Here is a 26,143-nt window from a genome sequence, read left to right as displayed (position 1 = left end):
CAGAGGTTCATTATATTATTCTCTTTTTATATATGTTTCAAAATTTTTATAATGTAAAGTTTTTAAAGAATGAATGAGTGAATGAATGAATGAGTCAACAGTACTGCTCTCTTTGAGGACCACTCTTACCTAATAGTGGTAATTACCACTATTACTTTGAGGATTAGATAGCCAGGGTACAAAAATCAAAATATAATAAAACGTAAAAATATCAGGTTAAACTGGGAACAGTACCCATTATTACAGATTTCTCAAGTTAGACTACTATACAGTGAAAACCTGATGATCATTTCTTATGGTACTAGGATCTCAGAGACTGATGGACTTTAGTGATCAGATCACCTAGGACAATTTCCTGATCTAAAAATGAGAAAACTAAAGTCCAGAACAACTCATTTTCCAAAGACAAACTGGGTTCAGGGTTAGGACCTGAACCCAGATCTCTAGTGTATCTCCACTTTATAATGCCATCTTAATATATAGTACAATAAATAATATATTCACATTTCTAGCACTTGTGCTCTCAAATTGTTCCACTAATGCTCAATGGTCACTGATGCCTGCATTTTAACACACTGTCAGCACTGATCAAGCATAGCAGTGAATCTGTTAGGAAGCACAAAGGACACACTTAGTCCTCTCAGATGTTAGCAGAAGGACGCTTATGAATTCCATAGGGCCTCATTGCTAGTGGGCTTTGGCCCTTGACCAAACCTGGGAAGCTACATCAGAACTAAAACAGCTTCTGAAGGAATAAGATGCAGAGGTCAAGATTTGCCTATGTTTGTCAGATACAGAATATCTCTAGTATCAGACAGCTTATGCTGGTCTGGTTCCAGGAAATTCCAAAAAATAATATATCTAGCTTTTGAGTCTTTGGAGCCATTTTATATTTACAGTCATGGGAGAGTTACAAACCTAGAGGCAGTAGTTTGAATATGGGCAGAAGGCACAAAGTTTCTAGAAATCCTACCAAGAGTATGTATAACTTACTGTAGAATTACAGGGAATCTTTGGGGTATCTCTTTCATCTACGTAACACATTCTTTATCAGGGAGGTTGGGTATGATGGTGTTCCAAGCCTAAAATAATAATGTCCATAATATATTATTCCTATAACAAGCAGATTAACCAAAAAGGCAATAGTATCATTCTAAACTAAAGACTGGAATGTATGTCATATAGTATTTTCAGCTTTGGATTCTGCTTTTGAAACACAGTGAAAGTCCATACAATTTACATAATTTTTCAGTTCTTTAATTTACTCAACTACTTGCAGAAATAACATTCCAAAGTTCTCCTACAAGCATAAGTGCTTATGTCGAAAGTGATCTGTCACTAAATATCTCATACCCTTTTCTTTTTTACCCCCAGATCTGTTACGATAATAAAAATTATTACCTAATGGTTCCATCTTAAAAGGTACTTTGAAAAACTGTATGTGTCTACTGGGTTAAGGAACTATATTTCCAAAAGGATAACAGAGATAGTATAGTGTAGATACTAGAATGTCTGATTAAGACTCATTGATCCCTACAACAAGCAGGGAAGAGGCATCAATGGAAGCTGTCCTTGCTGTTAAAGACAGAATAGAAGATAAAATTTAAGTAAAAGAAAGTCTAAAGTAGGAGTGGAGGGGTAAAGTCCAGCCAACCAGGGTCTTATGCTGAGGTGTTTCAGTCATCAAGGGGTAACTTTAAGGAATTGGAAATTCTGAGCATTCATCAGTTTTCTGACATTATGCAGATGAGAGTGACAGGATGAATAAAAATATAGTGTCTCTTTAGATATGAAATGCATCACTAAAATCCAGTGATACAACCTATATTAAGTGGCCTCCGTTGAGCCAGCCAACTAGTTATATCATCTGAAGATGATGCAGCAGAAATGGACAAAATTACAACTGAGATGCATGTTATGTGTGTCCATTTTGAACACACATTAAACATATAGCATATTCAGTGTTTTACACCCCTTATCATTTTATCAAGATAAGGATGAGAATTTTTCAAAAATTCAGAAATGTCATATTTCTTACCAGTATCTCAGGACTGGGTGGTGGTGGAGGAAGCTGGATTGGAGGCAAGGTACTCAGGGCGAACCCTTGCTTCACCCTGTTAATTTGTTCACTGTATTGTGTCTAGTAGAAAAAGTAAAACAATATTTTAAGGCAAAATCAACTTCAAAAAATAACAGAGGGGAGGGGATATACGGGGGCTAAATGGTAATGGAAAATATAAAAAATAAAAAAATAGCATATCAAAATACTTAATGTAATTTTAAATAATACAGCACAGAACAGTGATTCCCAGTCTACTGTTAGAAGTAACATAAAAACAATTTTTAACATAAAAACAGTTCCATTGAACATTATCCCTGAATGTAAATAGTTGTATTTTAAGAAGCATCTGTTAATTGACAAAATACAGAGACACATATTCTGTAGCTCCTCATGATAGTTCTTCAGTGTTTCCATAATTTTCAGCCCCAAAATGGGAACCACTGACATAAAATGAATAGTCTAAAGATTCAAGAAGCTATAAATAATATACTGACTGACAAATATGGGGAAAAAGTATTTGTACAAAGAGTTGAATTACTTGAAAATGTTCATTTTAAAACCTAGAGGGAAAATTTTAGGGAATATTTATTAAATATTCATATTTAGTTTATCTCAAAAGTTATACTTCTAGCTTTCTCCAATTCCATATATATCTTTGTTCTCTTGGATTTAGTCAAAAGACTCTAATCTCTGAATCTTAACAGCAAGCTTTTAACATTGTCCCTATTTTGCTCTACATATTATCTTAAAAACAACCCAAGAGCTGAAAAAGAAAGTCTTAAGAAGCAAAATATTTAGAAACTTCCACACAGAGAACATGTGCTTGAAAGAAAACAAGGACACAAAACAAGGATCACTAAGGACTGAGTAAGAAAAAGTCTAGAGAGAAACAGCCAAAACCACTAACAAAAAAGTAGGTAAGTTGTTGTGATAAGGCAGCTTTTCACAACTGAATGTCATTGTTTGTATTATGAAATCACAAAACAATCAACACTATTTATAAACTTTAAGATATAAATCCAAAAATATCCAAAAACTAAATTAGTAAAGTAGTAAATATTCAGTGGGTTACCTCTTTACATTACCTGTATCATAGTCCTAATTTTATTAAACCAATATTATAAATTTATTATTTTGCATTATGGAATAATTACATAAAAAGTTAAGACTGAAAACTAATAAGGGTCTGTTTGATCTTGCTTTTAATTCTGTAAACACACAATTACGCAAACTAAGTTAGACATTTAATATCTCTGATTGAAACAGAGTTAGCTTTATATTTCTAAGAACATCAGGTATAAGGTAGGATGTTTGAGTTTAGCATTCATTGTACTAAGAATGTAAATAAACTGTATGTAAATAGCTATATTTTTAGAAGTATCTGTCGACTGACAACAGAATGAGTACAGGATGCTATCTACAACCAACTATGTAGAAGTAATCAATCTCAAACTGATAATGATAGCTTGGTGGCAGATCCTCTGTCCCCAGGCAAGATGGCTCCAAAAGGAGACATTGCACTAAGCACGTACAAGGCTAGCTGCACAATTGGACATGGCGGGAAAGCCCTCCTACCCCCTTCGGATACCTGACTTGGGGTGGGACCAGGGGAAGGTAGGCACATGCACCATAGAGGTCAGAATGGCAGCAGGAGGTGTTATATGGAAGAAACCTGTCAGTCTAACCTGGGGGAAAGAAGGAATTGGTTGTGGGCAGACTCTCCCAGAGCCTATGCAAATCTGGGCTGAGAAAACACCTGGTCCAGCCCACACAGGAAAATGAATATAAATATAAACCCAAGGAAAAGAAAGGACAGGCTCTTAACCACATAGTGAATGTACTGGCCAGTGCATTTGCGGGACCAGAAGGCCCCACATATGGGTTCCAAGAAGAAACTTGTCTGAGGCCATGCAGTGGCTGGGAGAAAAGTCAAGCTACCTAGATGACCATTTAGTAGTCACCTGTGGTCCCCAAGCAGTGTATTTCAAATGGGAGAAGGAACTCTGGAAACTGCCCTTGGTTTTGGTTTGGCTGTGGGTGGCTGGGGCTTCTTCTTGGTTTCCCAGAGGGGATGGGCTTTCAGACAAGAGTTTGCCATTCTCCCAGCATTTGAATAAAGATATCTTCCCTTTCTCACCAACCTCTACCTCTAGAATTTGCCTATTGGTGGCAGTGGGCAAGTGAATCCTCACTTTGGTTGGGTAACAAAACCTCAAAAAGCTCATAAACTTTAACTGAAATGAAAAACATGTTCTTCCTTAAATTTCTCTAGCAATTGTTTTTAATGTTTAATGTGTTCTTTAAGTATATACCACCTAGACTTCTGGCCAAGATGGAGGCATAGGTAGACACACTGTGCCTCCTCCCACAACCAAAATAAGGACCAATATAGAAACAAAAACAACCAGTACCAACAGAAAATTGAACTGTATGGAAGTCCAACAACCAAGGAGTTAAAGTAAACATATTCATCCAGACTGGTAGGAGGGGTGGAGTTGCAGCCAGGCAGAGAGGGGTTGCGACAAAGTGGTGCCTGGCAGATCCCAGGGGCGCAAGGCGACAGCGGGCAGACCCAGCGAGGCAGCGGATTGTGGAGGGGCGCAGCACACAAAGTGGCTGGTGGACTGGGTGGTCCCATATTCAAACACAGATAAACCAGGCGAAACTGGGAAGTGAGACAGACCACACAACCCAGGGCCTCAGCGTGGGGAAATAAAGCCTCAAAAGACCAACTGAAAACACCCATGGGGGTGGGGGTGCTCGGAGAAACTCCCAGCCTCACAGGAGAGTTCTTTGGAGAGACCTACAGGGTCCTAGAACATACACAAACCAACCCACACAGGAATCAGCACCAGAAGGGCCCAGTTTGCTTGGGGGAAGAAGTGGAAGTGACTGAAATCCAGCAGAGAGCCAAGCAAGTGGCACTGTTCCCTCTTTGACCCCTTCCCCAAATACAGCGTGACAACAAAGTGACATGGGTTGCCCTGCCCTGGAGAATGCCTAAGGCTCCTCCCCCTACTATGTAACAAGCACACTGAGACAAAAAATGTCCCAAATGAAAGAATAGATCAAAGCTCCAGAACAAATACAACTAAGAGACGAAAACAGAGCCAACCTATCAGATGCACAGTTCAAAACAATGATAATCAGGATACTCACAGAATTGGTTGAATTTGGTCACAAATTAGATGAAAAAATGAAGGCTACGCTAAGTGAAATGAAGGACAATGTACAGGGAACCAATAGTGATGAGAAGGAAACTGGGACTCAAATCAATGGAGGGGACCAGAAGGAAGAAAGAAATATCCAATCAGAAAAGAATGAAGAAATAAGAATTCAAAAAAATGAAGAGAGGCTTAGGAACCTCCAGGACATCTTGAAACCTTCCAACATCCAAATTATAGGGACACCAGAAGGAGAAGAAGAACAACAACAAGTGGAAAAGTTATTTGAACAAAGAATAAAGGAGAACTTCCCCATTCTGGCAAAGGAAACAGACTTCCAGGAAGTCCAGGAAGCTCAGAGAGTCCCAAAGAAGTTGGACCCAAGGAGGAACACACCAAGGCACATCATAATTACATTAGCCAAGATTAAAGATAAGGAGAGAATCTTAAAAGCAGCAAGAGAAAAGGGGACAGTAACCTACAAAAGAGTTCCCATAAGACTGTCAGCTGATTTCTCAAGAGACCTTGCAGACAAGAAGGGGCTGGAAAGAAGTATTCCAAGTCATGAAAGGCAAGGATCTACATCCCAGATTGCTCTATCCAGCACAGCTATCATTTGGAATGGAAGGGCAGATAAAGTGCTTCTCAGATAAGGTCAAGTTAAAGGAGTTCATTATCACCAAGCCCTTATTATATGAAATGTTAAAGGGACTTATCTAAGAAAAAGAAGATAAAAAGCATGTACAGTAAAATGACAGCAAACTCACAATGATTAATAATCACACCTAAAACAAAAACAAAAAGAAACTAAGCAAACAACTGGAATAGGAACAGACCCACAGAAATGGAGATCACCTGGAAAATTAGCAACAGGGCAATTGGAAAAGGAGAGAGGGGGAAAATGTACAGAGAATAAATAGCATAGACAATAGGTAGAAAATAGACAGGGGGAGGGTAAGAATAGTATGGGAAATGTAGAAGCTTAAGAACTTATGACACATGGAAATGAAATAAAGGGGGGAATATGGGTGGGAGAGGGTGTGCAGGGTGGAGGGGACTGGAAGGAGGAAAATGGGGCAACTGTAATAGCACAGTCAATAAAATATATTTAAAAAAAAGGAAAAAGTATATACCACCTATAACATTCAGTCAATGTATTCTAAATATACTTCACAACTTACCTTAAGGAATGCAATCTTGTTTCTCACATCTGTTACGATGGCATTCCAACTGTCCACTGCAGCCTTTAACTGAGGTGATTCTAGGTTGCTAGTGTAGACAGGGAGACACAACAGGAAGTTCTTTCTTTTTATATGCCAATTAGATTTCCAAAAATTTCCATTATGTTCTCTAGAATATACGTAAATAATATAAAACAATAAAATTACCTCCATCACCAACAATTACTTAAAATGGGCACAAAGTTCTATGGGAGGGCTTATCACTAAACATAAAATCAAGGACCAGAAACATATAAGGTTTTTTTGTTTTTGTTTCCCAAGAGAAAATATACTTCTGCATAGGCAAACCAAGTTTTCTTTTTTTCTAGCTTCACCACGGTTTTAGGGTATATTATAAATCCTTTGCACAGGAATCCCTCCATTGAAGTAGGAAGGCAGTGAAAGCCAAACAAAGAAATTTCCCTCGCCACTCAATGCGGGAGTAATTACGATGCTGAGAATACTCATCTTGGAATACTCATCTTAGACTATGTTCACATTAAACCTGACATCACAAGGCTACCGTTACACTATTAGGCTCTTCCTCAAATTAGAAAAAGATACTCAATATGTGAGGGCAAACCAGAAAGAAGTACCTCTTCTGCAAGGATGAATCAGGTTGTTGCCTCTATGCAGGCATAAACTGCACAAACACAGCAGCATTGAAAGACATAGTCACCAAATAACTTAAATAGAATAGCTTTGAGGTTTTTAGGTCTGCCATCTGCAGAAGAGAGATTTTAAAGCCTTTCAAAAAGCTCTTAAAACATTCCCAGCTTGGTATCTCCCAGTACAATAGCTTTAAAAGAGCTGAACAAGTTATCATTGGAATCATCTATACGAGCACAAAAAGGCTTGATAACATTTTAATTTACAGAGCATTCTTTCTCCCTCTAGCAGGCAAACTTGCTAGACTGATCACTTAAAACAGTGCTTCCCTGACCTGAATGCACATCAGTATATCCTAGGAATCTTGCTAAATCTTAGAGATTCTGATTCTTTAGATATGAAGGATCATAATCATTAAAATGGTAATTACTAAGAATAATGATGCCTTGGTTCCAGAGATTCTAATTTAATTTTCTTAAGATTTTATTTATTTATTTTTAGAGAGGGAAGGGAGGGAGAAAGAGAGAGAGAGAGAGAGAGAGAGAGAAACATCAGTGTGCAGTTGCTGGGGGTCATGGCCTGCAACCCAGGCATGTACCCTGACTGGGGAATCGAACCTGTGACACTTTGGTTCACAGCCCGAGCTCAATCCACTGAGCTACGCCAGCCAGGGCCTAATTTAATTTTTGAAATTTGAAGTAATACTTCATAAAATTATAATTTTAAGGGGAATCTCATGCAACTTTCTCAGTATTTGAAAATCATTCATTTATAGCACAGGAGGATATTGCCTTTAATATATGATCTTAGGTGTTAATACTGATTTCCCCCAAAAGTACTCCAAAGGTATTTAAAAACCAAGCCTTAGAAGAGAAAGGAATTAGGAAAGTTTTCCACTTAGAATCCACCTTGGTTTGTAAATATCTAGTCTTCATACATGTCTCTGCCAGAGATTTTTGATATATTTCACTGTAGAGGAAGAGAAAATTTTGTCAGCAGCTAGTACTGCATTCAATAGGCTCCTCAGTGCTTTAGCAGAAGCAACAAAGTAAAAGCATCAAAGTGACTATGTGACTTTTGAGGTTTAAAAACACAAGGACTCCTTCCCTCTAAAGATCGATGTCACATATGTAAAACACATCACAGATTATGTTCAACCTTGGAGCCACCTGTGAATATCTTTGAGATCAGATGCAGTAAGGAAGAGGGAAATGTTACCTTGCTGCCATGTGAGTCACCCTGGCGAGCTGACTGAGGCATTCCTTTTCAGTCTGCTCTAGATGAAGCAAACCAAAATCTCTACGACACTGTAAGAAATACACCTACAGATTTTTGAGAAAGAAAAACAAGTTGAAGGTGTCCTTGTAAATGAACAGAGTTCTTTTCTCAATCATTTAGAATAAATTTTAAGCTATTTTCTAATCTCCTCCAACAGCCTGAGTTAGAAACTTTCCTTTCTAACCTGAGTTTCTGAACCATTTACAACACATTATAAAAGCTCCTTGATCAAATCTTCAATTCTAACTTTTTATGCAGTGGTTACTGGGTTTGTAAACATTCTAGAATGTTAGTTTTCAAACTTGCACATACACTGGAACCATCCCAAAAGTTTTTAAACCAACTTTAAAAAATGACACCTGGTCCCAGAGATTCTAATTTAATTGATATTAGATCTAGCCTGGATATTAAGTTAGTAACACTCAAAAGAACTCCTGCTACTTGTCTGTTTGTTTTTCAGCTGATGAAGGGGTAAGAAAATAATCAGACCACAGAGGACCATGCAGTCCCATTGGACCTTGGAAGTCATCTAGTCCAATGTTAATTCCACAGCAAAAATCTCTTCTGCACCATTACTGAAAATAGCTTATTATTCTCTTAGACAGCATCATGTGTTTCTAAAATTAATAGTGGAAGTAGAAATAAACTTCCTGACTAAAAGCAGTGAAAAACAAAGAATAAAAACTTGAGCTCTTACAGTAACCTGAGTTTTTTTTTTGTTGTTATTGTTGCTTTTGTTAAAGCTAGCACTCTCTCTAGACATTTTTGGTTACAATATCACACCTTGGTTATTGACTTCTGGATTGCTGAGCACTCTGCTAAAAAAAATAGCACTTATTATGACAGAGGTGAGAAGATCTGTAATGATTCTAATGTCGGTGGCTCTCCAAAACTTTAATTTTATTGTACATCAAGTCCAGTTATCTATAAACAAAAATTACATACACACTTACAGTCATATTTCTTTTGTGAGATCCTAGCTTGGAGTTCTAAGCTAACTTAGAGAAACTGGGTAACTTTCTGGGTCCATAAGGTAGGTTGTTTTTTGACACTGGATTGTATGATGTGTATGTGCTTTTGGAAGATCTCTGTAAGGAAGATATGGCAGCAGTGAGATGTTCTTCTTCAAAGTTTAGCCAAACTAAACTTCATGACCTGGCTTTATAAGAATTTTCCCAAGATGTCTGTATTTGCTATAATAATGAAGCAGACCAATTTCTTGGAGTCATTTGAGGAAAAACAACATAAGATTACCAACATTGAAGTAAGAGTGTACAAAATGCCAATGAGTCAAAAAAGCACAAAGGATGGAGCTGAGATATTCGAGCTGGTCCTAAAATATCTTACTTCTCTTTATTCAAAAAGCAGACTTTTTTCACTTCTTCAGTATATTAGTACAAAAGTAAAACCTGCCTCCCCCAAACCATCTCTCTCCCTCTCTTTCTCTCACTCACCTCAGCTGTTAAAGCTCTGCTAGTTTCTGCATTCAGTTTGCTTAAGTATGCTTTAATCGTGCTTTCCATATTAAGCTTCTCCATTTCCCACTGAGATCTGAAATACATGATCATTAAAGAGTCAGTAACATTGAGCAAGAACAGACTTTTCTACTTTATTTAGGAGAAGGGAAGGTAACAAGCTATTCAATGAACAGTTAATGATTTCTTTAAAAGTATACAGCATATAAAAACAAGAGAAGACATTATTTAAGCCTAACTATTATCCTTTACTAGCAAGAGTATAGAAGTTTTAAAGCTGTCAATATAGAAGTAATGATTTAAAACTTGGCTCTGAAATCAAGTTGTCTGAGGATGAATCTGAGTACTACAATTTATTAAATGTGAAACTGTGGGCAAGTTACTGAATTTCTCTGTACCTCAGTTTCCTCACATGTAAAACTGGAAAAAACTGTACTACTTACCTCAAGGAGCTACAATGAAATTAATTCAGATAACATAAATAAAGTACTTTGTTTTTGGTACCTAGTAAGTACTAAATAAATGTCAGGTACTGTCATTATGAATAAATTTTTACACAGAGTTTCTATAAGCCTTTTTATATCCCAACAATAGCAAATAGAAGGTTTTCATTATCCCTGTCATAAAGGTAGATCGCTGTGTGAAAATACTTTTTACTGGATATCTCAGTGCTTACACCCAGCACCTCAGAATAAAAACAAATCCTGTAGCTTAAGAGGGAGGGAGTTGAGGGTCAGCCATTATTTACCAAGGCATGATGGACAATGGCTACCTGCAAGATTTCTCTTTTTTTTTAAATCTCATTTCAGCTTGAGCCCCAAAACCCTAGAGCATACAAACCAATGTCTTATATCTTATATGAAAACAATTAATTGGAAATATAATGTGGTAATATGGAACTTTCACAAAAGCTATCCTCAATTGTTTATTATTTGAAACATCTGGATACTTGAGTACCTGACAAACACTGACAAGAAGCTTGATAAAACAAAGTCTTGTTAATACCGTTAAAATGAGAGTGTTTGGAGGGAAAAAGTTATAAAATTTTAAGAAGATATATTAACCAAGAGAATTATTATACCATTGAATACGATACAAAATTTGCCTATAAGAATAAGAGAAAACATAGATTAGTTGAACTTTATCAAATTATAAACTTTTGTACTTCAAAGGACATCATCAAGAAAGTGAAAAAGGCAACCCACAGAATGGGAGAAAATATTTACAAATATCTGATAAGGGACTTGTATCCAAAACATACAAAGAAAAATTAAAACTCAACAGTAAAGACATAAACAACCCAATTTAAAAAATGGTTGAAGGGTGTGCAGAGACATTTCTCTAAGCAGATACACAAATGGCCAATGAGCACAAGGAAAGATCCACATAACCATTAGGAAAATGTGAATGAAAACCACAGTGATATACCACTTGACACCCATTACAGTGGGAAAAATAAAGCCAGATAATCCAGCGAGTATTGGTGAGAATGTGGAGAAATCAAAACTCTTTTTTTTTTAAAGATTTTATTTATTTATTTTTAGAGAGGAATGGGAAGGAGATAGAGAGAGAGAGAGAAACATCAATGTGCGGTTGATGGGGGTTATGGCCTGCAACCCAGGCATGTACCCTGGCTGGGAATCGAACCTGCAACACTTTGGTTCGCAGCCTGTGCTCAATCCACTGAGCTACGCCAGCCAGGGCTGCGAGAAATCAAAACTCTTACCCATTGTTGGTGAGGTTGTAAAATGGTGTGAACTCATCTGGAAAACAGTTTGGCAGTTTCCCAAAAAGCTAAACGGAGTTTACTACATGTCTTAGCGATTGTATTCTTAGGTATATACCCAAGAGAATTAAAAATAGATCCCCACAAAAATTTGTATACAAATGTTCTAATGCAAACAGCATTAGTCATTATAGCCAAAAATGAAAACAAACCAAATGTCCATAAACTCATGAAAAGATAAACAAAATGTGGTATATCCATACAATGGAATATTATTTATCTACAAAAAAGGAATGAGAATAGATACATGCTAAACCTTGAAAGGTGACATAGATGACACAAACATAAATGAACCTTGAAAAAAAGAAGTTAATCACAAGAAACCACACATTATATGATTCTATTTATATGAAATGTCCAGATATGCAAATCCACAGAGACCAAAAACAGATTAGTTGTTGCCAGAAGCTGGGGGAAGAGAAAATGAGGTGTGACTTCTAATGAAACCAGGGTTTCTTTTTAGGGTGTTAAAAATGTTCTAGAATTAAATAGTGGTGATAATTGTACACATCTGTAAATATACTAAAAACCAGTGAATTGTATACTGTAACAGGGTAAATTTTATGCTACATGAATTAGATCTCAAAAAAGTTGTTATAAAAATTACTTAAAAATGTATAAATGAGAACAAAACTTAAGCCACTTTCATAAAGCAGTCACATCTAGTTGCAGGAATAGCATAAAGAGATTAGAACTGGATAAGGTCCAGTCCCTGACAGTAGTGTGTTGTGGGACCATAATTTGGCTGATTTTTTCAGTCTCAGCAGTGTTCTAGGGCCACAGCCAAATTAAACGTACCTCCCAATTTGCCTAGACCATTTCCAGTTTATACTTGTTGTCCCAGTGTAATACTGCTCAATTTCAGGCTCAGTGTGCCCCTTTTTGGATGACAAATTATATGGCTACCTAGCCAGGGTGTGCTGAGCAGAATACATAGTTTCGGACAGAGTGCACTCAGTTAAAGCAACAGCTGTTTGTACCTTTTCATGGAAAGTTGCTCTTTAAGGTTTTTGATTTCATTATCTTTAGCATGGCTCTGTTGCTGTAATCTAAGTAAAGGAGAAAGGCATAAAATGTTAGAAATTATTTGTCGTTAATATAGTTAGAACAGCTCTACTTACAGATGAAGAAGGATTATGTATGTATATTTTGGGTCACAAGTGTTGAGCCTAAAAATAACTAAATTCTGTTACCTAGTCCTTTTGAAATTTATCTTATTTCTAATGTCTGATTTACTGATTTCTCAAAGAAAGAAATAAGTTCTAACCCCTTAGTTTTAACTAAGCTGTAAAATAGAAAGCCAAAGAGGAGAGTTTTCTTACCTAGTATTCCCAGCACAATGACTTGGAAAAATGTCTTTAATTCCCTATAATTTAGTTTGCCCATTAGAAAACAGAGATGGTATCTTCTGATGTTCTAGGCCTGTGGTGGGATTGAGAACTTTAAGTTCCTTAAAGGGGTATTATATCTATCAAGTCATACAAACTATTAAACACTTCAGGTCTGAAAGAAATCAGACCTTAAATCTAGAACTGTGTACAAATAGAATTTTTAATAAAAATTATAAATTAAAATGGGAATCATTTATATGACCTAATTATGGGAATCTGGATAAAATTTTTGCATAAATCAGAAAACATAACCTGTGATTAGCTTAAAATTAATATGTAAGAAGCTATTAAGAAAACTGCAAAAAAATGGGACAACTATAGTAGCATAATCAATAAAATATACTTAAAAATAAATAGCAATGATGAAACCTAGAGATAAAAGAAAAGTGCAAAAGTAATACTTTTTGGTTAATATATACTCACATACCGTTTTTACTGTTCCTCCCTGAGCTGCTACATTTCTCTTTACAAACATGCTTTAATATCACCCAGTTAATTTGTTCCAGTATGAAGAGATTATAGCAAAAGCACATTTCTGGTTAATGTAAATTACTGGAAAGGTAAAGCCTTAACACAATGACTTTAAATGCTGGCTGGATTGCTCACTACTAGATTTCAGAGACTCCCCACTCACCTTTACTCTAAGCTCCTTAGCAGCTATAGAGACTTAAAATCAATGTTCTATTGGGCTGAAAATGTAATGAAAGAAACAAGGTGTCTTTTTATACAAAAAAGGTCATGTTTTCAAGTAAACAATGAGAAATACAAGCTTTGTTATTGTAGTATATAGGAGAATGTGGACAGAGGGTTGAAAAGTAGTAAGACTTCTAAAACTGGCACCTTCCTTTCCTTTGTATACTTCATTATTTCAATGGTTTACCCAGCTCCAGTTTAGAGTGGGAGGTAAGAGCTGACACAGCTGGTAGGAAATTCAGACGACTTGGATTTGTAAATAATAAAGATAATGTATGCATAATTCTTATCATCCAGCTTGGATATGAACCAGCTATATATATGTTCAGGCAGTCATAACTTCTCAGTCCTATTTTTCTCATGAATAACATGATAGGGTAGAATTCGATTTTCTTTTAAAAAAGATCTAAAATTCTCAAGCTTATTTAAGTTTACTATATGGGTTTTATTGTCAGAAGTTTCTTAAAATTTATTAAGTGCTTATTGTAATGTGTACAAAATGTTGCTTTTATGTAAATCTTCTTTGTTAAAACTGAAATTATCATCAACAAATATTTACCAAGCATTTACTGTAGGATTGACACTGAATTAGGCCAAAGAAAAAAAATTTTTTTGCTTCCTACTAAACACCATATCCTAAGATGAAAGAAATCAATACTACAATTAAAAATTATTTATATTTTCATCATATACTCTTCAAACAAGATCAGGTTAAACAAAAAATGCTCAAAAGCTTATATGAGAACACACACAGTGTTCATTCTTTTTTTTCTCTGCCTAGATGTCCTCTGTCTTTTCTCCCATCTCAACTGACCTAGCCCAGGTTCAGTACTATGTTTTTGATGAAGCTCTTCCTTATCACAACAAAATCCCTATGAAATATAGCTCCATTTGACAATTATGTGCTATTAAAAACAGAAGGGAGAGGGGAGGGGGTAATGGGGAGGAAAGGGTAAAGGGTTTACAGGAACAACTATAAAGGACACATGGACAATAGCAAGTGGGGGTGGAAATAGGAGGGAGGTGGGAAAGGCTGTGGTGGTGGGGTAAAGGCAGAAAACTATACCTGAACAATAAAAATCAAAAGTACCTAAAAAAATAAAATAGTTAAACTTTTTGAGATAATCATAGATTCGCACACAGGTGTCAATAATGACACAGACAGATCCCAAAACCCTTTATGTACCTTCCCCCAATGGTATCATTCTGCAAAATGACAGTATAATAACCAGGATATTGACAGTGACACAGTTCAAGACACTGTACAGTTTTATCACCACGTGGATCTCTCATTTTGCCCTTTTATAGCCACACTAACTTCCCTTCCACTCCCATCTCCTTATAAGCTTGGGACCACTAATCTGTTTTTCATTTTTATCATTTTTGAAATTTTGTCATTTCAAGAGTGTTATAGAAATGGATTCATACAGTATATAGGCTTTGTGGATTGGGTTATTTTACTCAGCAGAGTTCTCTGATATCTGATGTGGAAATATCACTGTTTCATTCCTGGTGATGGTGATATTTGTGTCTTCTCTTTTTTTGTCAGTTTTGCTAGAGGTTCGTCAATTTCATTAATCTTTTCAAAGAAATAGCTTTATTTCATGGATTTTTCTTTATTTTTTTGTTTCTAATTTCATTATTCCTAATCTTTATTATTTCCTTCTGCTTGTTTTGGGTTATTTTGTTTTTCTTCTTCCATGTTATTGAGGCAGGAACTTTCATTATTCATTTGAGATTGGGGCACATTAGTTCTTCTCAGAATTGCTTTGTCTGTGTCCCACAAACTTTGATATATTGTATTTTCATGTTAATTTAGTTCATTGTATTTTTATTTCCCTTGGATCCCTAATTTCCTGTTATCTTTGCAATTTTATTTCTAGTATGACCATATGATGATCTGAGCATATGCCTTGCATAATTTCAATTCTTTTAAATTAGCTGAGGTTTGTTATGGCTCAGGATACAATCTATTTGGGTGTATTTCCTGTGGACATTTGAAAGCATATGCAGTCTGCCATTATCCGGTGCAGTGTTCTATAAATATTGATGGGATCCTGTTGGTTAATGGTATTGTAGAGGTCTTCTATATAATTGCTGATTTTCTGTCTAGCAGTTCTGTAAATTTCTGAGCGTGTAGGGTGTTGAAGTGAACAACTAAAATTGTACATTTTTCTATCAGTTCTATCAGGTTTTGCTTCATGTATTCTAAAGCTCTGTTGTTGGCACATGGAACTTTGTTTTGGTATATACACAGATTCTTATGCCTTCTGGTAGATTAATCCTTTTACCATCAGTAATGTCCCTCTTTGTCTCCAGTAGTTGACTTTGCTCTGAAGTCCATTTTATCATATATTAATAGAGCCACTCCTGCTTTTTTTATTGTTTGCATGACATATCTTTTACCATTCTTTTACTTTCAACCTACCTATGTTATTGAACTGAGGGGAGTTTCTTGTAAATAATGTATTATTAGGTCACTTTTTGTTTCTTTTCTTTAAAGTCCAATTTCTCTTTCAATTAGTGTATTTAGATCAATTGGTCTAAATTGGTATAGTTAATTGGTGTATTTAAGGTAATTATTGATATGTTGATAATTACATACGCCATTTTATTATTGGTTTTGTTTCCTCTGTTTCTCTTTTTTTCCCTTCTTGTGGGTTATATGAATAATTTTTAGGATTCCATCTTGATTTTATTTTATTTATTTATTTTTAGAGAGGGAAAGTGAGGGAGAAAGAAGGGAGAGAAATATCAATATGTGGTTGCCTCTCATGTGCCTCCTACTGGAGACCTGACCTGCAACCCAGCCATGTGCCCTAGACTGGGAATTGAACCAGTGACCCTCTGGTTTGCAGTCTGGCACTCAACCTACTGAGCCACACCAGCCAGGGTGACTTACATTGTTTTTGAGTATCTGTGTAGCTTTCTTAGTTGTTGTACTATATATTATAATATGCATACATAGCCTATGCTATTGTCTTTTCCTACTTTAAGACAAGTTGTAGAAGGGCTGACTCACACTGCTTTGTTGTTGGAGGATGGAGAGAGGTAGGAGCTCCCAGTAGGGCCTCTTGGGTACCAAATGGGGAGAGGAAAAAAAAAAGGAATGCCAACTAGCTTCACTGATTGAGACTCAGCTCCCCAAGGGAGAATAGGAACAAAACCTAGCATTAACTAGACTCCCCTCAAATAAGTTTGTAAAGTCTCACCGATACTGGGGAGAGGTACAGGCTAAACTCGCAGCTAGACCACATTGATGCTGTCCTGGCAGTGGAACTGGAGCACTACCTGCTACACCTCCTGGTGGAGAATGGGAGATAAACTGCCTGCTCAGTACTGCTACCCAGCAAAGGGATCTGAGTTCTGTCATCTTCTTTTGTCAGAGCACACTCCCTGCTTCCAAGGAGTGGTGTGGGCTACCGGTGTTTGGCTGAAGCAGAAGGGTAGTACCAAAATGTTTTTAGTTATATATTTCTTCCTCCTGACTTCTGGCTAGAGGGAACAGGTTTTACTTAAGGTTTTTCTTCCTGTGTTTATTGGTAATTGTATCCTGGAAGTTTCTGCAGCACCCTGTCTGGGATATATGGGAAGCAATAAGGAAAATCACTGTTGTATTGTTTCCACCTCTGAGTCTTCCTATGTTTATCTGTTGTTTAAGGTCCAGGAAGTCTTTTTTTTTTCAATATGTTTTATTGATCATGCTATTATAGTTGTCCCAATTTTTCCCCTTTTGTCCCTCTCCTCCGAGTAACCCCCGTTCCCATAGCAATCACTCCCTTAGTGCATTTCCATTAGTCATGCATGTAAGTTCTTTGGCTACTCCATTTCCTATACTGTTCTTAACATGCCCTTGTCTATTCTGTACCTACCAATTTGTACTTCTTAATCCCTTCACACTTTCCCCCATTCTCTCCATTCCCCCTCCCAACTTATACCACTCCAAATGATCTCCATATCTATGATTCTGTTTTTGTTCTACTTGTTTGATTAGTTTGTTTTTTAGATTCAATTATTGATAGTTATAAATTTATTGCCATTTTAATGTTCATAGTTTTGGCCTTCTTTTTCTTCAATAAGCCCCTTAATATTCTATATAATAATTCCTTGGTGATAATGAACTCCTTTAGTTTTACCATGTCTGGGAAACACTTTATCTGCCCTTCCATTCTAAATGATAGCTTTGCTGGATAGAGTAATGTAGGTTGTACGTCCTTGCTTTTCATTACTTTGAGTACTTCTTGCCAGTCCCTTCTAGCCTGCAAAGTCTGAGAAATCAGCTGACAGTCTTTAGGAAACTCCTCTATAGGTAACCAACTGATTTTCTCTTTCTGTTTTTGAGCTTCTCTCTTTATCTTTAACCTTTGGAATTTTAATTATTATGTGTCTTGATGAGGTCCTCTTTGTGTCCATCTTGTTTGGAACTCTCTGTGCTTCCTGAATTTTTATGTCTATCTCCTTTACCAAATTAAGGAATTTTTCTTTCATTGTTTTTTCAAACAAGTTTTCAATTTCTTGCTCTTGCTCTTCTCCTTCCAGCATCCTTATGATTCAAATGTTGGTACATTCAAAGTTGTCCCAGAGGCTCCTTAGCCTATCCTCATTTCTTTTTGTTTTTTTACTCCTTTTCCTTATTCTGTTCTGATTGAATTTTTTTCTTCCTTAGGTTCTAAATCATTCATTTGATTCTCAGCTTCAACCACTCCACTGTTGATTCCCTGTAAATTTTTCTTTATTTCACTTAGTGTAACCTTCATTTCAGCCTGGGTCTTTTTTTTATGGTGTTGAAGTACCCAGTGAGTTCCTTGAGCATCCTAATAACCAATATTTTGAACTCTGCATTCGATAGATTGCTTATCTCCATTTTGTTTAGTTCTTTTCCTGGAGTTTTGCTCTGTTCTTCTACTTGGGTGTATTTCTTTGTCTCCTCATTTTGGCAGCCTCCCTGTGTTTGTTTCTATGTATTAGGTAGAGCTGCTTTGACTCCATGTCTTAGTAGTGTGGCCTATTATAGAAAAGTGCACCTGTAAGTTGGATGGGGCAGAATCTTTGGTAATTGCCAGGACAGCACAACTTGTGTGAACCAGACTGACAGAGTCTCAGATATGGTGTCTCCACTCTATGACTCTGTGTATGAGAGGGCTCAGAAAAAGGACAATGGCTGCTGCCTGGTCTCTGAGGTTTTGTCCAGGAGGAAGCTGTCCCCTAGCTCTCACCCTGATGATAGACACTTCCATTTCTCCCCATATGCCACTGGTGCCCTTCTGCTCCAGTGCTGGAGTCCAGAGGGAGTGAATCTACATAAGTCCTAATTTTGTTTTAGGCCCTTTAAGAGGAGATGCCTGAGAATCCCAGTGTCTTCTACCATCCTAACCCCCAATGCTTTTTACAGCCAGAAGCTATGGGAATTTATTTTCCTGTAACTGGAACCCTGGGCTGGGTGGTCTGATGTGTAGTGGGGATCCTTTCACACCCAAGGTATCCCTCCTGTTTTTATCCACTACACATGGATGTGGGACCACCTGATATGTGTCTCTGCTTCTCCACGCCTGTGACCCATCTGCATGAATGTGACTTTTTTAATTCCTTAGTTGTTGGACTTCCATACAGCTTGATTTTCTGATGATTCTGGCTGGCAGTTGTTCTGTAGTTTAATTGTAAGTTTTGTTGTGGTTGTGCAAGGAGGTGAGCTGTTTTTACTTATGCCTCCATCTTGACTGGAAGTCAGTTCCAGGAAGTTTTGGTTGTAAGAAAGGACTTGCAAGTAATGGAGCTATTAAATCTAGTAGAATTGAAAGTCCCTCTGTTATATGTAATTTTAATCCCCTCATGGTAATCTATAGTTTCTGTTAGCTCACAGTCAATGTCTAACATGTCTTAGTATCCTCTACACATGCCTTACATAATTCTTCTTACAGTTAGTACTTAATATTTGGTGAATGTTCAACACTGAATCCGTATTGAGTGAAGACATATGCATCCCCTAAAGTGATCTGTTTGTAGTCTCAAGCATATAAGGGAGCCTGGGTCAACTATCAGAGTTGAGAAGGGATATCCTCAGATAGTGAAGGAGAGAGGATGCTCATCTATGTGGATGGCATTACTTTTCTGATCTCTGGTATTATGTAACACATTTCTGGATTGGTCATTATCTTCCAGGCTAAAAGACAACATTTTGAATCCTTCTTAAGTGATTGTAGCCAGCTTAGTTTGCCTCCTTCTGAACTTAAAGGATATCCTAAGTCCAGCAGGAACAAGTCTGAAAATATTTTCAACTGACATTATGTTGCCAGGGCTATGGTATTCAGTTCTTATTAAAACCCCCTTCTACTTCAATGATATGATTTGTGGGAGAAAATTTAAGACCTAAATCTCTGCCAAATATTTCTCCAATTTTACAATTAGTATTTTGGACTCATCACTTTAAAATATTTCCTAGAACTTGTCTATTTTCATTATTATCAGTCTAAGCTAAAAAAAATTTCAAATTAGACTTCACAGACAACTGGTATCTTGTGTTACTACTGTGCATTAAAATAATTTATTATAAATTATATTACTCTTTCAATTAATATTCATTGGAGGCAGTGACTATTAGAAAAATATAAAGCAAGACACTTGTTTTTCCCTATTAAGTCAGAATTGTTAGTCTTAGGAATTTAATACTTAAGGTTATAAGAGAAATGAAATTGGAAGGGGTCATAAGAGTCTCCAGGAATCTAATTTATTTTCAGTCTCTTGGGGTTGGAACACAAATACTCTAAGGGACCAACACAAAAAAAGTATGCCCATGATTCCATGATGTCTTTGAGGAATATATTTATTATATGCTATAAAGAAACAATCAAACATTGGTCACATTTTCACAAACTAGAGTCATGATCTGAAAGTTAATTATCTTTCTCATGAAATTCTATTATCTTCACACTTGTTCATCTAATACATGAAAAGCTTGATATATAGAGTGATCATTTGCTTATTTTTCAATTCAGCTGGCAAGGCAAAAATAGAGTTGGTTTTTAAGCAAGTGCAGTCCTGTGGCTGGCAGTTCCTAATGTGTAGTCACAATGCCACCTAGTGGCTACTTAGGGATTATCTTTTAAGGATAGAGTTCATTATGGAGCAAACCCAGAATTTTTTGTTATTAATAGATTTGTACTTACTTGGAAACTTTATTGATTCCAAAAGCCACTTGTTGGTTAAGAGATGCAATAATTTTGTCTCTCTTTTTAATCTGCATTTGGTCTTCTTGCCACCGAAATGTCACTGTTTTCAACTGTCTTTTGAAATCCTGCTCAAAGAAAAATATTACTTCAATTAATTCTGTTCAAGTCACCAGAAAGTGAAAGAAAAAAATTGGGTTCTTTTAAAAAAGTATCATTTAAAAATGCCATTGAGTTTAAAATTTGAACTATCTCTGACTTACCTCAGATCTAATAGCAAAAGTACTTACCTCACACTGATGGTGCAATTTATACAGCTGCTGTTGTCGGGCAAGCTTTTCCTTCTCAGTTTCTCCATATTCTGCAGATACCTTGTTGGTTGAGTCCTATTCAGCAAATGAAATATGCATGCTTTATTTTCTTCATTTAAAAAAGTAATGATATTTTAATTATTTAAAGGGGATTTAAAGTTACTATCGATTGCCTATTCATGCTTTATAGGTCTCAGTGCAAACACCCCTTCTGATTAGTTTAGATAAACCCTACCTTTCCCTAATTACAGAATTCACTAATTAATACCATAGTTACTTGTCCACTGATGCAGCTATTGGATAACATTACCTGCATGCTTACCATGTTTTAGGCATTTCTTTTTTTTTGGTAACACTTTTACTGCCAAGAAAATTCTATGAGGTAGACAGTGATTACTCCATTTCAGAGATGATAAAACTGAGTAACTTGCCTAAGGTCACACAGTGAGTAGACAAGCCTTAATTACCCAAGCACTTAATATTATTACACGACACACCTTATTGTTCAAATTCTCCACTATATTATAAACACTATTATTACACAGCCCATGTCATATCACAGCTCTTGAGACAAAGCAGGTGCTAAATGTTTTCGGAGTAGAAGAATGAATTTATGTTCAAAAGGTGTATGACATTTTTTTGAAAGGTATATGACATTTTGTTCTGTTTTCAAGTTCTCATAATTTTCATGGCTGTTCAATGAAAACCAAAGGTTCACATTTCAACTTTAGCATGACATCCAAAGCTCAGAATATTTCATTTCAGTTAAAATATAGATAGTATGGTATTATAATTGGAAAGGAGAAAAAGGTATGACAATTTATGAATGCTGTATTATCAACCAGGAAATCACTTGTGCTAACTGTACCCTTAGACAATCAATATTCCTACATACTATACATCATTATGTTTAAACAATGTAACAGGTTATCACAAAACTACCTCAGTATAGAATTCTTATGGGTAGGTAAATCAAGTAGTTTTTTAAAAAAATATTTCATATGCTTTGTCTGATTATGTGCTCTGTAGAGTACTTAAATCATGTTCATATGCATCTTTCTAAGTAGGTATCTCACTCCTGGTAATGAGTACTACCAGGAAAGAAAACAAATTAATATTGTTGTACACTGATATTTTTTGTTGACATTACATGGTAACAACCAAGTTTAATTTAAAAACAGTAAGAGTAGCTTTGTTTTATAAAACTGTTTTTCTCATGACATTTAATCCAATGGGATTATGCTAGTTTCACCCCCTCTTCCAAGGTAGCAAACCCTTTACAAGGAATATAGTTGTAATCAATACATTCCCTCTGTCCAATAATTAAAACCAGGAAATGATGTGAGGGCTAAAGTGAAAAGTTTTAGCTCCTGAAGGTCTTTTTTCCTTCATCATCCCTTTGTCCCTCCCTTTCTTTTTTTTTTTCTTTCTCCTCACAAACAGAGTATAAACCACTAGGCGAACATGCTGTTCAAAGAGTCAAGGGGAAAACAAAGGTTAATAATTATTTCTGGAAAAAGGAAGGCAGGGCTATACCCTCTCCAATCGGGCCTACCTGCTCTATCATGTCCAGAATATGCAGTTCATCCAGGCTATAGACCTTGTCTTCAGTCGCATAATCTTCTGGAACATCACTTGTATTGCCTTTCATAAAGTTACTGGCTGGGTATAGATCTGCTTGCTCTGTCTTCAATTGCTCTTCCTTTTCTACCATATTTGGGCTAGAGTAGTGACAAAATCAATGTAATCTTTCAGAACTGTATAGGTTTTTCATCTAAACCATTGTGTCCTAAATTAATATTGCACTGGTCTCATAAGATGATCAGTATCAGAAGGGTTCATGGTCAAAGAAAGTTTAGACAGTGCTCAGGCTGGGTTATTTCCCTTGAAGAGCACAGTGAATTTTGGCATATTTGAAATAGCATTCAATCAAAGTAATCAACTATTCTGCTCATCCCAGTGTTTTCAAGAACTATGAGACCATCAAGTTCCTTTTTCAAATTTTAACTATTAACATCAATTACTTTGGAAAATATTGACACACATTTCACACGTACTACATTATTTTATCACAACATTCTTGACAGGTAGGTTGGTTTAGTCAACTTCAGCACCTAGGTACATTGCACGTTTAAACAGAAGGTTGCAAATAGCAACCTAAAGTACATTTTTAAATACAGGTTTCTTTTGTAAAAGGACCATATAAAAACTGTAGTGATAATATGGATTTTGGTCACTAGGAACTACCACAAAAGAATGAAAATACTACATGTACACAGGCAATTAGCCCATTTTTATACCAATGTCTAAATGCATGTTACTATTCTTTCAGTTGACCTACTATTTAGTAGCTATACATTTCTTTCCTAATCTCATTGAATGGTAACGAAAAGTAGTACTTTTACTTATTTACTTAGAGCATGATATAAATGACTTGACTTTATCAGTGAACAGAAAGAAAAAAGGTAACTCTGGGATGTATCATTACTTCTTTTATGCCACTGAGACCTAGAAAAATCAATACCTAATGCTTATAAAATAATTTGTAAAATACTACAAAACACTCATTTGGTATCACTGAGGTATTTAGGATGATCCAAACATTTTGGAAAGGTCATTGAAATCAACTGCCTGTATATACCACTGGTTCCCAAACAAAATTAATTTTCCAAATTACCAGAACTTTAAAAAAATTACATTTTCCAGGCACAAACAACTGTAAAAATATATAGATGAATAGGTATTCTTTTAAAGCTCAAAAAAATTATTCCTAAATTTTTAAAGTATGATTAATAGCATTGTGATACTATAAGAAAATGTTCATATTACTAAATCATGTAAAGTAGATATGTAGTAGTAAAATTACATAAACTTAGGGATTGAAAACACTTCAACAAAGAACAAAATGTTTCAACTGAATATAAAGAACAAACTGACAGTAACCAGAGAGGAGTGTGGGGAGAGGGATAATAGGGGGTAATGGGGGCCATCAAAGAACATGTATGAGGGACACATGGAGAAAGCCAAAGTGGGCGGGTTCAAGGGTGGGAGGCAGGGATGGGTGAGGCAGAGGGGCATGGCAGGGTGAAAATGGAGACAATTGTACTTGAAAAACAATAAAAAATGAACAAAATGTTAAGGGAAGAATGAAGCAAATGTGGAAAATAGTGGTAATTGTTAAATCAAAGTGATAGGTAGATATACTAATATAGGTATATTATTTTCTTTACTTCTGTGTGCATTTGAAAATTCGAGTTTAAAAACTAGCACCATGTGTGGTTTGACGATCATACAGGTTTTGGTCTACACTGTAGAGCAAAATGACTGATGACACTATTTCAATCTTTATTAAGTTATTTTTATGGCATTTAGACACAGCCTAAAAATTAAAAAAATATATCTATTGCTCTAGGGCAGCGATTTTCCACCTTTTCCATCTCATGGCACACACAAACTAATTACTAAAATTCTGTGGCAAATGCAAAATTATATTTTTTGCTGATCTGACAAAAATAGGTAGAATTTTGATTCATTCACACTGGACAGCTATTGCCATGTTGGCTGTTGTCATTTTTTTATTTGATGATCTGAAAGATTGTCTGTGCCTCTGACTAAGTAGTCAGGTACTGTGTGTTTTAAAAATTCTTGCACTGCTCTAGGCGCTCAACTTGTTAACAGAGAAAGGGAAAACCTATCCTGGTTGGTGAACTATTTACTTACCAAGTGGATAATACCAATTATCAATGAGAAAATACCAACTACAATTGATGGCTTTAAAGTTAACAAAACACATATGCTCTTGTTACCATATTAAAGATAACATGTTCTCACAGTGAGTTCTGTAAAGGTACTAATTTCAGTTAACAAATTTTTGATGGGTATGATAATCTCTTCACTGGACTATCTCCCCTACTTCTTTCCTCTTCTACACTGTCGTCAATCTAATGTCTGTGCAATATAGCTCACACTGATCTTTAGACATTAAAAGGTTTTCAGTAAGTATTCAAAATTCACTGTTAACAACCAGAATTAAAAAACAAACAAACAAACAAACAAAACCCTTCAGGTTCATTAAACAAATTAAACCAAAATAAATCAAACAAACTCTTACTAAGGGATCATTGGGACAAACAATTTTCTGTCTGTTAAAGTTAAATCTTACTGAGTAAATAAGTCTTATTTAGTAAAGCTAAGTCTTAAATTGTCTTTAGCCAAATCTATACTATATTTTAAAAGAAATTATGCTGAACCCAAATTAGTCCTCAAATCAAGTGGTTAGCATTGGATAACTCTTGAGTAGCCTTATAGAAAAATGTCAAGAAATAATATTCTACCAAAGTAAATGATAATTTTACTTTTTGTCGCTTTCTGTAAATGGTGACAACTTCTTAAGATATGGGGTTGCTCTTTCTTCTCTTAATGAAAATACTTACCAAAGCAAGGCTGTGCCATATTGGCAAAGCACATTTTGAAAGTACTAAGAAAAATTTTAAAAGTAAATACTAATACTTACACTTGCTCTCCTTTTGATTCCTTATTCTGAAAAATAGCATCAACAATTAGTAATCTATATCAACTTTTTCAATACAGCATAATGATCTACTACATTTAGGTCAGTGTTTCTCAAACTTTTTTGACCACAACCATAATAAGGAATATATTTTACATAATAATGTAAATGCACTTACATAAGTATCTTCATACATAAACCATATTATGATACAAAATACATATTTGTGTCTCCTCCCCCAAATACATACATTAAAACCCTAACCCCAATGTGATGGTAACTGGTGGTAGGCCCATTTGGAGGTAATTAGGTTAAGATGATGTTGTAGTCCTCATTATGGAATTAATGCCCTTACAAAAAGAGACTAGACAGCTAGCTAGTGCTAGCTAGCTCTAGCTCACTGGGTCCTCTCTTCCTCTCTCTCTTGCCCTGCCATGTGATGACACAGCAAGAATGTAGCCATCTGCAAAGGAAGAGAGCC

The 26,143-nt window shown here is 35.9% G+C and overlaps 1 protein-coding gene across 1 annotated transcript in view; it reads right to left on the bottom strand.

Moving 5' to 3' along the window:
- Positions 1 to 26,143, bottom strand: part of DZIP3 (DAZ interacting zinc finger protein 3) — a 120,444-nt gene that overhangs the window by 30,217 nt on the left and 64,084 nt on the right. Inside the window, 9 exon segments of the mRNA XM_028502358.2 lie at positions 2,039 to 2,140; positions 6,408 to 6,495; positions 8,274 to 8,377; positions 9,788 to 9,884; positions 12,575 to 12,643; positions 20,842 to 20,969; positions 21,132 to 21,227; positions 22,708 to 22,873; positions 25,666 to 25,691. Coding sequence (XP_028358159.2) covers positions 2,039 to 2,140; positions 6,408 to 6,495; positions 8,274 to 8,377; positions 9,788 to 9,884; positions 12,575 to 12,643; positions 20,842 to 20,969; positions 21,132 to 21,227; positions 22,708 to 22,873; positions 25,666 to 25,691 — 876 coding nt within the window.

Source organism: Phyllostomus discolor, chromosome 2 (genome assembly GCF_004126475.2).
Source record: "Phyllostomus discolor isolate MPI-MPIP mPhyDis1 chromosome 2, mPhyDis1.pri.v3, whole genome shotgun sequence".
NCBI lineage: Eukaryota > Metazoa > Chordata > Mammalia > Chiroptera > Phyllostomidae > Phyllostomus > Phyllostomus discolor.
The sequence above is the reverse complement of the archived record's forward strand: the minus strand, read 5'-3'. Positions and strand labels throughout refer to the sequence as shown.